Source organism: Myotis myotis, unplaced genomic scaffold (assembly GCF_014108235.1).
Source record: "Myotis myotis isolate mMyoMyo1 unplaced genomic scaffold, mMyoMyo1.p scaffold_m19_p_6, whole genome shotgun sequence".
Taxonomy (NCBI): Eukaryota; Metazoa; Chordata; class Mammalia; order Chiroptera; family Vespertilionidae; genus Myotis; species Myotis myotis.
Window position 1 is genome coordinate 99,134,324 of NW_023416368.1, and position 12,785 is coordinate 99,147,108.

At 65.5% G+C, this 12,785-nt stretch overlaps 1 protein-coding gene across 7 annotated transcripts in view; it reads right to left on the reverse strand.

The window, feature by feature from the left end:
• Positions 1–554: 554 nt before the first annotated feature.
• FLT4 (fms related receptor tyrosine kinase 4) overlaps positions 555–12,785 on the reverse strand; it is a 41,028-nt gene continuing 28,797 nt past the window's right edge. For 3 of the 7 annotated variants that reach the window (XM_036314668.1, XM_036314667.1, XM_036314666.1), the window contains exons 23-30: positions 11,934–12,056; positions 10,063–10,174; positions 8,550–8,649; positions 8,166–8,271; positions 7,246–7,388; positions 6,106–6,220; positions 3,122–3,207; positions 555–2,394 (exon numbers count right to left, since the gene is read on the reverse strand). In XM_036314668.1, the coding sequence (XP_036170561.1) occupies positions 2,205–2,394; positions 3,122–3,207; positions 6,106–6,220; positions 7,246–7,388; positions 8,166–8,271; positions 8,550–8,649; positions 10,063–10,174; positions 11,934–12,056 (975 nt within the window). In that variant the 3' untranslated portion in view covers positions 555–2,204. Of the gene's footprint in view, positions 2,395–2,779; positions 2,872–3,121; positions 3,208–6,105; positions 6,221–7,245; positions 7,389–8,165; positions 8,272–8,549; positions 8,650–10,062; positions 10,175–11,933; positions 12,057–12,785 lie in introns of all 7 variants that reach the window. The other 4 variants (XM_036314670.1, XM_036314669.1, XR_004968397.1 and 1 more) reach the window with 3 other exon arrangements.

Here is a 12,785-nt window from a genome sequence, read left to right on the forward strand (position 1 = left end):
CCCCGGGGCGCTGCTGGGTCAGCCCTTCCCAGGAAGCCTGCTAAGGCCGAGTCCAGAGGGCGAGGGTCACGCCCCGGTCTGCAGCCACCACGATGCAGCCGCTCACTTGTGAAGGGATTTTGCATGGACACCCCCTGCAGGGCCACTGGCAGCCCTGCCGCCCTGTGCTGGCTGGCGCTCTCCTCCCGGGTCGGGGCTGAGACCAGGGTCCCAGCTCAGACGCCGACCTCGGAGGCTGGTGGGCACTCAGACGGGGAGGCGAGTGCCCACTCTGGGCCACGCCCCCACACCCACTGGCCACCAAGTTCCCTGTCACTTTAGATATAAAGTAGAAAGGGGAGCGCCTTTATGGCCCGCCCAACCCAGGCGGGGTGATCCCCGGGGCCCTGCTGCCTCCCTGGCGCCCTCTGCTGGGAGCTTTGGGGAGAGGGTGTCCAGGCTCAGCTGCCTCTGCCACCCTTCCCTTTGGTGGCCTGTCCAGCGGCCTCGAGGCTTGAACCAAACCGTCAGAGAGAGCTGCCACTTCACGGAGCACCCATTCATCGTAACTCAAAGACTGGCATCACATTTATTATTATCTTTTGTTAAATATTTCAGATCTTTTCGGAGCACGCGGTGTACAGGGCATGGCAGGTGTTCTTCCCGGTACATGTCTGTGTGCGCGGCGGTGACAGGAGGAGGGCGGCCCGGGGCCAGGCTGTGCACCTGCAGCACACGTGGCTCCGCTAACAGCCTCTGGGCCCTGCTACCAGGTTCCCCTGAGACCCAGGTCTCACAGTCAGGTGACGTCCAAGAAGCAGGCCCGCGGGGACAGCGGAGATGTCACCCGTGTCGGTGCCCTACAGAAACGATACACAGTGGGGGGGGGGGGGGGGGGTGTCTGTGGGCAAGGCCCCGCTCGCTGCACGGCGCCTGTCCTGCAAGCGTCTCGTGTGTGTGTGTGTGGGGGGGGGGGGGGTGCCTCTGGTGCTAACTGGGAGGAGGTGTATCTCCTCTGAGGGTGGGTGGCTGGGCAGTGTGAGCTGGGGTGGGGGTCTGAGCAGACTGGCTGCAGCCTCCAGAGGTCCTGGCTGCTCCCCGGTGACGACAGAGGCTTGAACTGCCAGGGCGCCCACGTCAGGCAGAGACCAGGCGGTAGGAGACGGCCCCCGAGGCCACAGAACATCCCGATGCCTGGGGGCCTGGAGCGCGCTGGGCGGTCCCCCGGGCCAGCCTGGGCGCCTGCCTGTGGAGTCTCCGCTCGGAAGGACCTTCCGGCTGGGCCCCTCCGCTCGGAAGGACCTTCCGGCTGGGCAGGGGCCCCGCGGGCAGCAGATCGGGTCCCAGAGGGGAGGACCCGGCGTCTTCTCAGGTGGGGCTGCTCGAGGCCGCCTGGGCCAGGCAGCGGGCGCACCTTCTCCAGGAGAGGCTGTGGCTGCGTCTGCTGTGACGGCGCCCACGGGGGGCCATGGGGCAAGGATCCTCTAGATTGAGAGAACGTGCGCCCTTCAGACTGACGTTTTGAAAAGTAAATTCTTCATAGCAGCTCTGTTTCTGAAGTTCTAATGAAAAAGATCCGCAGAATCGGGGGAGGGTGCGTTGTGATGGCCCTGCTGCCCGAGGGGGTGGCTGGCGGGGCTCAGGGAGGAGCTCCCCCCCAGTTCCTCTTTGTGCTTCGGGATGGGGTCTGGCACCCTCCCCTCAGCCCGGGGGCGACAAGGGAAGGAAGGCCTTCCCCGGGGAGGGGCTGCGTGGAGGAGCAGCGAGTGAGGCGGGGCCGGGAGGCTGCAGCTCAGGCCTGGCTTCACCTGCAGCCCCTGAGACTGTCAGACCCTCGAGTTCCTCCTCAGAAAATGGGAGTCACGCTACCACCCACTGTCGTGGGGGGAGGCCAGCAAAGGGGCATTCCCCTGGGAGTGTGGGGTCCAGGCTGGGCCCTGGGGATGTTAGCTACATGGAATCTGATCTGAAGGGAGAAGGGCCTCAGGGGGCCCGGGGGAAGTCCTGGGCAGGGGTGGTGATGGAGGTCGGGGAGCCCTGGAGCCTGGGTTTTGCTCTTCATGGCTGGGGGGGGGGGGGGGGGGGGCGGCTGACAGGGTGGAGGGAAGGCCTCCTGGCCGAACCAAAGGAGATGAGTTCCCAGCCTGGAGCTCCGACCCTCTGCCCGCCCTGCCAGGCACGGCCGCCAGCTGCGGGCGCCCCGGGCGGGGCCTTGCCCAGCCTCCTCAGTAGCTGCTGTCTGCGAAGAAGGGCGTGCGGGCCAGGGGGGTGCAGTCGCCCCCGCCGCGGGGCCGGGCCAGCTCCCCGTACTCGCTGTTGTAGAACACCTGGCCCCGGTCAGGCCGCCGCCGCCGCCCCTGGGGGTCCGGGTGCGCCCCGGCCACCTCCACGCTCCAGCCGGGTCCTTTACAGCTGCTGCACAGGGAAGGGCGTCAGTAGGAGGGACTGGACCTGGGCCAGGTCTGACCGGAATCAGCAAAGACACACCTGAGTCAACTTAAGTGCGTGCCAGGCCGATGGAAGTACACACCGGCTCCACTTAAATAGCAAACCGGGCCAACACCAGGGTTTTCCCCGCCCCAAGCCTGGGTGTGGGACACGGGAGAATGCCAGCTTCAGTCCCGCAAACCTGCTTCTCGCCCAGCCCTGCCATCGCCGCAAATGGCACCAGCCCTGACCCCCGCGCTCACACAGCCGGCCGTCATCCTGCTTCCTCCCCTCCTCTCGCCCTCATCCAACCACCCGTCTGTTCTAATTGGAAATACACCCCTGCCCGTCTCCACGTCCATCCGGCCCGTACTCTGGAGCAGGCAGCCATCATTGCGCGGGCTGAGTCCCAGCGGGGCCTGGCTGCTGCGCTGTCTGAGCACTGGGCACGGTGATCATACTCGGCTTTACAAAGAGGGGGTGTCAAAAGGAAGGGAGGACCCGTGGGGACCAGAACCGGGTGTGCTGGGTCAGGACGGTGAGGGGAAGGCGCTCCTTTGGGAAAGCTGGTGACAAAGGCCTGGAGTCCCAGAGCGGATGGCCCTGAGCACACGGAAAGGCAACGGGAGCCCGAAGGTTCAGGGAAGAGGGCGACACACATGCAGGCCCAGCCCACCTCCCCGGACCCCTAGCCGGGAGGCTCAGGAAGGCCTACCTGAGCCCGCCCTCCGGTCGGTGCCTGCTCTCCAGCTGCTCAAACTCCTCGGAGGCCAGCACCATCCCGCTGTCCGTCTGGTTATCCTGTGCAGAGAACAGCGAGGCTGTGCCCCCCCGCGGCCCCCCGCATGGACCTGCACCGCTGCCAACCTGACACCCGCCTCCTGAGCAGGAAACAGGCATCCGACGCCTCCTGAAGCGCACAGGTGAGGGCCGTAAGCCCGCCCGCCATAAAGGCGGAAACTGAGGCCTGGGGGCCGCGCCTGGCCTGGGCTCAGGAGGCAGCGAAGCTACAGCGCCCTATGCTGGGGACCTAGAAGGCAGCCAGGCATGTTTCCAGGCTGTTAGATAGGACGAAGGTCTCGGGTCTGGACAGTTCTTATTAAAAGCTATTTTTAAAAAAAATATGTTTCATTGATTTCAGAGAGAGGAAGGGAGAGAGAGAAACATCAATGATGAGAATCATCCATCGGCTGCCTCCTGCACGCCTCCGACTGGGGATCGAGCCCACAACCCAGGCCTCTGCCCTTGACCGGAATCGAACCCATGACCTCAGTCCGCAGGCTGACGCTCTATCCACTGAGCCAAACCAGCCAGGGCTTAAACGCTATTCTTGCTAAATTTCACAACGCAGCACAGTATTTTACAGACCAGCTGTAAACAGGATGACCTTGACAGGAACTCAACAGATAACTGTCGCCAACGGCAAAGAAGACGTCAACATGCAATGACCAAGGCGTGTGCCTAGGCAATCGCCAGGCTTCCCTCGGGGCACATGGGGCACCGCTTGGCTACGGACCCCCGTCTCCTGGCGGCAAGTAGATGAAGCCACCTGTGACAACCACAGTCTCTTGACCAGAGCAACCCAAGCAGCGAACCCCGCAGTTCGGTAACAAACACGGCAACGCCCATGGAGCTCTCTTAACAGCCCCCCTTTCGCCCCGAGGACCTGGGGAAGCAGGGGCAGCGTCCCCAGTGGACGGGGACCTGCCCTCCAGGAGACCCCCGCTTGGTGCTACCGCCAGAATGGCTGCCTGGCCCCCGGACAGCGAAGGGGTGGCCGCCTGACCCTGGCTCCTTCAGCGCTTCAGCAGGGAGGTGGGTGGGTGAGCCTGGCCACTTCCATTAGCGTTTCCATTCCTGTCTGGGTCTCGGGTTGTTGGGAAGGTAGGTGCCGTCCGGTGCGAGCTGGACTTCGGCTGGCCAGGCAGGAGCTGCGTCTGGCACAGGTTCCGGGCTGACCTGGCCCTAACGCTGAGGGCCGAGGAATGCCTGTGGGAGCCCAGGCCTCCTGGCCTGCTTGTCGGCCGGGTGCCCTGCAGATGGTGGGTTTTGTGTTTGTGCCTGGTCTGTCTTACAGTAAATGTGTCGCGACAGGAAACTCAAATTCGATCCCCGATGCAGCCTCTCGGAGTGCATGGTTCAGAACTGAATAAAAAGAGCCCTGATGGTTTGACTTAAAGAAATTAAGCACAGCCCTGGCCGGGAGCTCAGTGGTTAGAGCGTCGGTCCATGGACTGAAGGGTTGCAGGCTCGATCCCCGGCCCCCAGGTGGCGCATGTGCGGGAAGCAGCCAATTGATGTGTCTCTCATATCCATGTCTCTCTCTCTCTCTCTCTCTCTCTCTGTCTCACCCATTCCCTTCCCTTCCACTCTCTCTTAAAGTCAATGGAGAAAGGATCCCTGGGGGAGGATTCACACACACACACACACACACACGAAATTAAGCGTGTATATGAATGAAGAAATATGGCGATTGGCTCGATGGTGGGAAGCAGCCTGTGTGTCCAAGGCAGCCTTGCTCCCGCCGGGAGTCCACGCGGACTTGGGAGGCTCTGCTTTCCAGGTGCCGCCTCTGCCTCCTCGGGTTCCAGCATTTACTATGCACATCAGCCTCACCCTGGCAGCCCCCCACCCCCCGCCCAAGGAGTGCACTTTCGGGGGCACCGCGCCAGGGGACTCAGTGGGAAGTGGGAAGGCGCCCAGCGGCTCCCCGGGCAGCCACAGGCAGACGGGCCGCGCCACCCCCACCGGGACACACAGGGAGCCCGAGGTTTCGGCGGAGGGGCGCTGAGACAGAAGACAAGCAGGACCAGCAGCAGAGGTTTGGCTGTGGGGACGCGGGGGCCAGCCTGCGGCTAATGAAAAAGGCCACGTGCCCCTTCTCTTCACAGCCTCTCATGTAAAGATGTCCTATTAGCCGGTGCGATCGCAGAACTTTTACCAGAGATGCGATAACACGGGCCAAATACCCTAGGAATTCTGAAAACAACAAACCAACAAGCGAACACCAAAAAGCCCCCTAAGATGATCTGATTGGACTGGGCCCGGAAGAGGGAGAAAAGCCTGCTGCGATGTAAAGTGTAGTTGAGCCGCCTGCTGGCTGAGCAGCGTGCAGCAGGAAGGCTCAGCCACGGCCACGGGTGCACCTTGAGGAACCGAGCCAACAGGGTGGGCTTCCGAGCCCGTGGTGCGGAGGGAGTGGGGCTCGGGGCCGAGGAGTAAGTCACTGGGCCCGGCCACGCGTCTGCAGGCGGCCGGGGAGGAGCAGACACTGGGTGTGAGCTGGAGGAGAAGGTGCGGGAGGCCACAGCGCTTTTTAGCAGATTGGGCTGAACTGCAGCATGTGAGCCGCACGATCAGCAGGCGTCCTGGGCCTGTCCTCTCCGCTCAGCCCGCCCGGGGCAGGGCGGCAAGCCAAGCCGTGCGAGGCCTGCTCAGTCCCCTGTCGCTAGGGCCCCAAAGCTGAGGGCTGAGAATGGGACCAGCAGCTGCTGGGAGAGAGGGCAGGGCTGTGAGTGCGGAGGGAACAGCTGAGACGGCACTGCAGCGGCCCCCCCCACCCCCCGGCCCCCAAGGCGCTGAGCAGCCTGGGCATTGCAGGGGGCAGGGGGCAGGGGGCTCTCTCCTGAGCTGGCTGCCGCCTGCCTCCTGCAGAGCCAGGAGGCCCTGGGCGGGGGTGCACAGCCCCTCCCCGCTTACCGCCGAGGCCTTGTAGGTTGTTGGGGTCATGGGAAATTCTTCGAAGGTTTTCATCCTGGAGGTTCCCTGGGTCCCTCTGGACAGGCTCCCCGGGAAGGACACACAGTTGTAGTATCTGTGGGGAGAACACAGCCGGTGCTGAGGAAGCACCCCACAGTCCTCCCGGAGCTCTGGCCCGCCCCGGACTCCGCTCCTGCCGGAAGGACCCTGGGCCTGGAGTGCTGCCCGGGCTCCCCCTGGGCACTCACACGCCCCCTGCGAGAGGCTTAACCTCCTGAGGACACTGCTGGGAGGCGGGAAGGGGCGTGGAGCGCACCCAACGGGTGTGGGGAGGCTGGGGTGTGTGTGTGTGGGGGAGGCTGGGGGGGTGGGGGGAGGCTGGGGGGGTGTGTGGGGAGGCTGGGGGGGTGTGTGGGGAGGCTGGGGGGGGTGTGGGGAGGCTGGGGGGGGGGGCTGTGGGGAGGCTGGGGAGGCCTTGGCCCTGGAGGGGCCGCCCTGTGCAGGAGGCGGTCCTGGTGTGCAGGGGTGGGTGGAAGGAGCTGGCCAGAACCAGCTGGCTGCTCCTGCCCCCGCCTGGCTGTGAGGCTGTGATCTGCACTGGGGCAGGTGGGCAGGAGTCAGCGCCTCCTCCCGGCCAGGCCAGTGGGAATGTGGGGCATAAACAGCCCTCCGACGGGAATTCTGGGACCCAGGCTCCGTTCTCACTCCGGGATTCTGGTTAGTGGGTGGCCTACCTGGCTCCCAGGGCCCCTTCAGTGGCCCCTGGCCTCACTCCCCCACCCCCTCGTCCTGCGAGGCGCAGCTGGCCTGGCTACCGCTCCCCGATGGGCACTCCCTCTAACTGAGCCTCCCGGGGGCTAGGACTGCAGGGGAGACGAGGGCAGAGGGGGACGAGGAGGCACAGCGAGGAGCAAAGCCGCAAGGCCACATGCCCTGCACCCTCCTCCCCGCTGACCAGGAGGCGTCACCACCAGCACCAGCTCTGCCACCTACGATCCCTGCGGTTCAGTGGGCATAGTGGTCTCCCAGCCCTTGTCGCTTGGTGTGTCCTTGCTGACTGATGAGGATAAAACACACACGTCTAACTGCCTTCCTGCTGGGGGGCCCCTGGACCGGGGCGGGGGGGGGGGGGGCGCTGACCTGGCGGCCAGGCTGTGTGGGCGCAGGCTTGGCCGGCTGTCCTCCTCGGTGGCCTCGGCGATGTGCAGGGCTGTGGTGGACGCCTGCGAGCTGCCCTCCTCCAAGCTCAAGCCACAGGACGCCAGGCAGTCCTCCTCCTCCTCCTGGTGGCAGGGAGGGGGGAAGTGGCAGGGATGGGGAAGTGGCAGGGGTGGGGGAGGTGGCAGGGATGGGGGAGGTGGCAGGGATGGGGGGGAGGGATGGGGAGGTGGCAGGATGGGGAGGTGGCAGGGATGGGGAGGTGGCAGGGATGGGGAGGTGGCAGGGGATGGGGGAGGTGGCAGGGATGGGGGAGTGGCAGAGGGAGGTGCAGGGATGGGGAGGTGGCAGGGATGGGGGAGGTGGCAGGGGTGGGGGAGGTGGCAGGGATGGGGAGGTGGCAGGGATGGGGAGGTGGCAGGGATGGGGGAGGTGGCAGGGATGGGGAGGTGGCAGGGATGGGAGAGGTGGCAGGGGTCAGGCCACTGTGCCCTCAGCCCCTGCACTCAGGCCTGCGGGTTCCCCAGAGAAGGGCTTCGCTCTGGGCTGAGGGTTAAAGGAGCCAGAGGCGCAGGCGCAGCAGCAGCACCCCAGGGCGCCCCTGCTCTGCGCCTCAGGATCGGCACCCGCCTTTCCCACCCTTTTCCGGAGGCAGAACTGGATGCCAAGAGCCTGGGGCCTGGGCAGCAGGCCTCCCTGCTCAGGGCTCCAGGCCCCCAGGCCCCAGAGCACCCCAGGGGAGCGACACACAGGCCAGGGCAGGCCAGGGTGGCAGCAGGCCAGGGGTGTGAGGAAAGGGGAGGGAGGAGGGGGGACGGGGAGGGGGAGGAGGCACGTCACTCTCCTCCTGGAGCAGGGGCTCCTCCAGGCCAGTGCAGGCTCTGCCCTCACTGAAGGCTCACCTGCCGGCCCCCGCCCTGGAGCAGGTCCCCCAGCATCTCCACCAGCTCTGAGAACGCCGGCCTCTCTCTGGGGTCTCCAGACCAGCAGCTCAGCATGATGCGGCGTCTGCAGGAAAGTGCTGCTGGCCCGGGGTGTGAGGGCCCGCACCCTGTGCCCGCCCCCAGCCCCGCCTCGGCCCTCACACCCACCGGCCCGGCCCCTCCCCCAGGGCTCAGGCATCCCCTCCCCCTCTGCCTTCAGGACGGAGAGGGGTGGAGTGAGATACTGTGTCTGCAGGTCTCCCCCCCACCCTGCCTGCACCCCCCCTCCTCCTGCCGCACCTGCATGCCCCCTCCCTGCCCACCTCTCCTGACCCCCAAAGCGTGCTTGGCCAGCAGACTCACATGGCAGGAGTGGCCAGCTCCGGCGCCCTCATCCGGGTGCCCTCTTTCAGCCGCTGGCAGAATTCCTCATTGATCTGCACCCCAGGGTACGGGGAGGCCCCTGGCAGCGGAATGGGGAGGGGCGGGTGGGGCGCAGGCCACTGCTGCTCAGCCCAGCCTCCCAAGTCGCCTCCGCCCTGACCCCCATGTTGGGGTGCTTGTCCTGTAGCTCCTGGCAGGGGCCTGGGCAAGGCGCTCCCCTCCCCCAGGGCCAGTTCTTCATCTGGTTAAAATAGGGGGTGGCACCCGGCGGCGTGGCTCAGTGGTTGAGCATTGACCTATGAACCTTGAGGTCATGGTTCGATTCTCGGTCAGGCACATGCCCGGGTTGCTGACTCGATCCCCAGTGTGGGGTGTGTAGGAGGCAGCCGATCCATGATCCTCTCTCATCACTGATGTTTCTATCTCTTCCCTCTCCCTTCCTCTCTGAACTTAATTAATTAGTGTGTATATATATGGGGTGCACTGCCCGCTAGGGCTGCAGCAAGCATCGAGCTTTAGAGCAGCGGTTCTCAACCTGTGGGAACGACCCTTTCACAGGGGTCGCCTAAGACCATCAGAGGACACATGTATAATTGCATATTGTTCATGTGAGGAATCACTATGCTTTAATTACGTTCCATTTGTAACAATGAATTGGGGGTCACCACAGCATGAGGAACTGTATTAAAGGGTCGCGGCGTTAGGAAGGTTGAGAACCACTGCTTTAGAGAGAGTTCCAACATCATCAGGGTCCTAGGGGCCTCTGGGCCGCCCTCTGCCCCCAGGGCAAGCCACAGAGCCGGGAGTCAGCCTCCTCCCCTCGCTCAAGCCCCGCACTCCCATCAGACTGACCCTCCAGGCCCTCGCCCAGCCCGGACGGCCCAAAGGAGCTGCAAGGGTCACCTCTCCTTCTCCTGCTGCACCCATTGACCCCCTCCCACATTCAGGACCCTGGCCCTGGCTGCTGTCCTCCCAGGCCCACCCGCCTCACCCGCCCCTTCCCCAGGCCAGCCCCTCCCGGGCCCTCCAGCTCACACCACGCAAGCTTCCAGGGCCTGCCGTGCTCTTACTTAGCCACAGCACTCACAGTGGCCGTCCAGTGCTCTCCCTTCCCCACTGCCATGCCCTGCCCCACCCCAGCCAGGGCGGTCTGGGTCCCAGCGGGGCCGAGGCTCCCCTGTGGGGCTTCATAAGTAGGAGTGTCCCAGAGTGAGTGCCATCCTTTCCCAGCCCTTGAAGCAAGAGCAGCACCCCCACAGCAGGTGGGGAAGGGCTGGGGCAGGGAGGAGACTGGGGGGACCCCCTATGCCCCTCCCTCTCCGGGACAGGCTCTGTCCCAGCCCATGCGGGGGAGGAGGGGGTTCTCAAAACTCCTGCCTCAGAAGACCTGGCTGCCCGCTCCAGGCTCCAGGGCGGCGCTGCCTGCACCAGGCTGGTGGGCCTGGAGCCTGTGGTCCCACCTGCCCCTCCCCGCACCCCGCCCTGCACTCACCCAGGGAGAAGATCTCCCAGAGCAGCACCCCGAAGGACCACACGTCGCTCTGCGTGGTGTACACCTTGTCGAAGATGCTCTCGGGCGCCATCCACTTCAGGGGCAGCCGGGCCTGCGGGAGGCAGAGGGCGTGAGCCCACAGGGAGGACGAGAGGAGGGGCCACACCCCAGGCAGCCACCTCCGGTCCCTGGCTTCTCCCGCACTCTGGGGCCAGCCCTGTGTTTGCTCAGACGGCTCCTGCAACTCGCCCTGCTCCCCTGCACGCCCCGAGGTGCTGGCACCTCCCGAAGGCACCTCTGCGCTGTCCGGGTCCCTGTGGCCCCGCACTCACCCAGGAGCTCTTCACCCTCCTCCACGCCAGCCCTCAGTCCAGCCCCTGGAGGAACTAGGGACCCACAGGCCTCTTCTCCCACCTCATCACTCACCTGGTCCCGTCCCGAAGCCTGGAGCCACTGACGCTTCCCCACCCTGTCTCTCCCATTGATGACCTCTAGCTGGGATCCCTGAGGCCATGGCCTCACACACCTGCCCTTCACCTCACCCACACACCTGCCCTCACCTCCACCCACACACCTGCCCCTCACCTCCACCCACACACCTGCCCTCACCTCCACCCACACACCTGCCCCTCACCTCCACCCACACACCTCCCCTCACCTCACCCACACACCTGCCCTCACCTCACCCACACACCTGCCCCTCACCTCCACACACACACCTGCCCCTCACCTCCACACACCTGCCCCTCACCTCCACACACCTGCCCCTCACCTACACACACACACCTGCCTCACCGCCACCCACACACCTGCCCTCACCTCACCCACACACCTGCCCTCACCTCACCCACACACCTGCCCTCACCTCACCCACACACCTGCCCCTCACCTCACCCACACACCTGCCCTCACCTCACCCACACACCTGCCCTCACCTCACCCACACACCTGCCCCTCACCTCCACCCACACACCTGCCCTCACCTCCACCCACACACCTGCCCCTCACCTCCACCCACACACCTGCCCCTCACCTCACCCACACACCTGCCCCTCACCTCACCCACACACCTGCCCCTCACCTCACCCTCACACCTGCCCCTCACCTCCACCCACCTGCCCCTCACCTACACACACCTGCCCCTCACCTACACACACACACCTGCCTCACCGCCAGCCACACACCTGCCCTCACCTCACCCACACACCTGCCCTCACCTCCACCCACACACCTGCCTCACCACCACCCACACACCTGCCCTCACCTCACCCACACACCTGCCCTCACCTCACCCACACACCTGCCCTCACCTCCACACACACCTGCCCTCACGGCCACATGCCCTACATTCTGCCTGTGAGTCAGAGTGCGAGACAAAGCCTCTGCACAGTGGCCTGTCACAGATGGGACCCCTGCTGGCCCTGCCTCCCTCCAGCCCTCTTCCTTCCTCTGGAGCAAACCTTTAATCAGCCGTGGGCCCTCCTTCAGGTGCCTGCCTGCCCACCTGCGTGCCACCAACCAGGACGCACCTGTCACCCACGGGCCTATGGCTGCCCTGCGCTGGCTGTCCAGCTCCAGGACGGACCGGGCTGGGTGCGCCTCTGCATGGGCAGCCCCCGGCGGGCAGAGGGGTCAGCGTCCAACCCGTGGCCCCAGCCCGACTGGAGCAGCGTGGTCCCTGACCTCAGCTCCCGTCCGCACTCCCTGCCCCCTGGCCTCAGCTCCCGTCCGCACTCCCTGCCCCCTGGCCTCAGCTCCTGTCCGCACTCCCTGCCCCCACTCCCTGCCAGTACGCCTAGGCGGTCGCTGGGGTCTCTGCAGCCCTCAGACCTTCCGCCCCCCCGCCTGGCAGGAGCCAGGGCCGCACTCACGCTGCCCTTGCGCACGTAGTCGGGGTCCTTGTAGACGTCCCGGGCCAGGCCGAAGTCGCAGATCTTCACCACGTCGCTCTCCGACAGCAGGATGTTCCGCGCAGCCAGGTCTCTGTGGATGCACTGGGGGCACGAGGAAGGTCAGCAAAGGCGCCCGCCCGGCCACAGATCCTGTGCACCTGGACTGGCCATGGCCACAGCCACGGCCACAGATCCTGTGCACCCGGGATTGGCCATGGCCACGGCCACAGATCCTGTGCACCCGGGACTGGCCATGGCCACGGCCACAGATCCTGTGCACCCCAAACTGGCCATGGCCACGGCCGCAGATCCTGTGCACCTGGGACTGGCCATGGCCACGGCCACAGATCCTGTGCACCTGGGACTGGCCATGGCCACGGCCACAGATCCTGTGCACCCCGAACTGGCCATGGCCACGGCCACAGATCCTGTGCACCCGGGACTGGCCATGGCCACGGCCACAGATCCTGTGCACCCGGGATTGGCCATGGCCACGGCCACAGATCCTGTGCACCCGGGACTGGCCATGGCCACGGCCGCAGATCCTGTGCACCCCGAACTGGCCATGGCCACGGCCGCAGATCCTGTGCACCCGGGACTGGCCATGGCCACGGCCACAGATCCTGTGCACCTGGGACTGGCCGTGGCCACGGCCACAGATCCTGTGCACCCGGGACTGGCCATGGCCACGGCCACAGATCCTGTGCACCCCGGACTGGCCATGGTGAGGGCTCGTGAAGATGTGGGACAGAGTCTGACGCCACATCCAGTTCTGCCACTGACCAGCGGGAACCTTGGGAAGCTAGTCCCACACTTGGGGCTCAGTTTTGT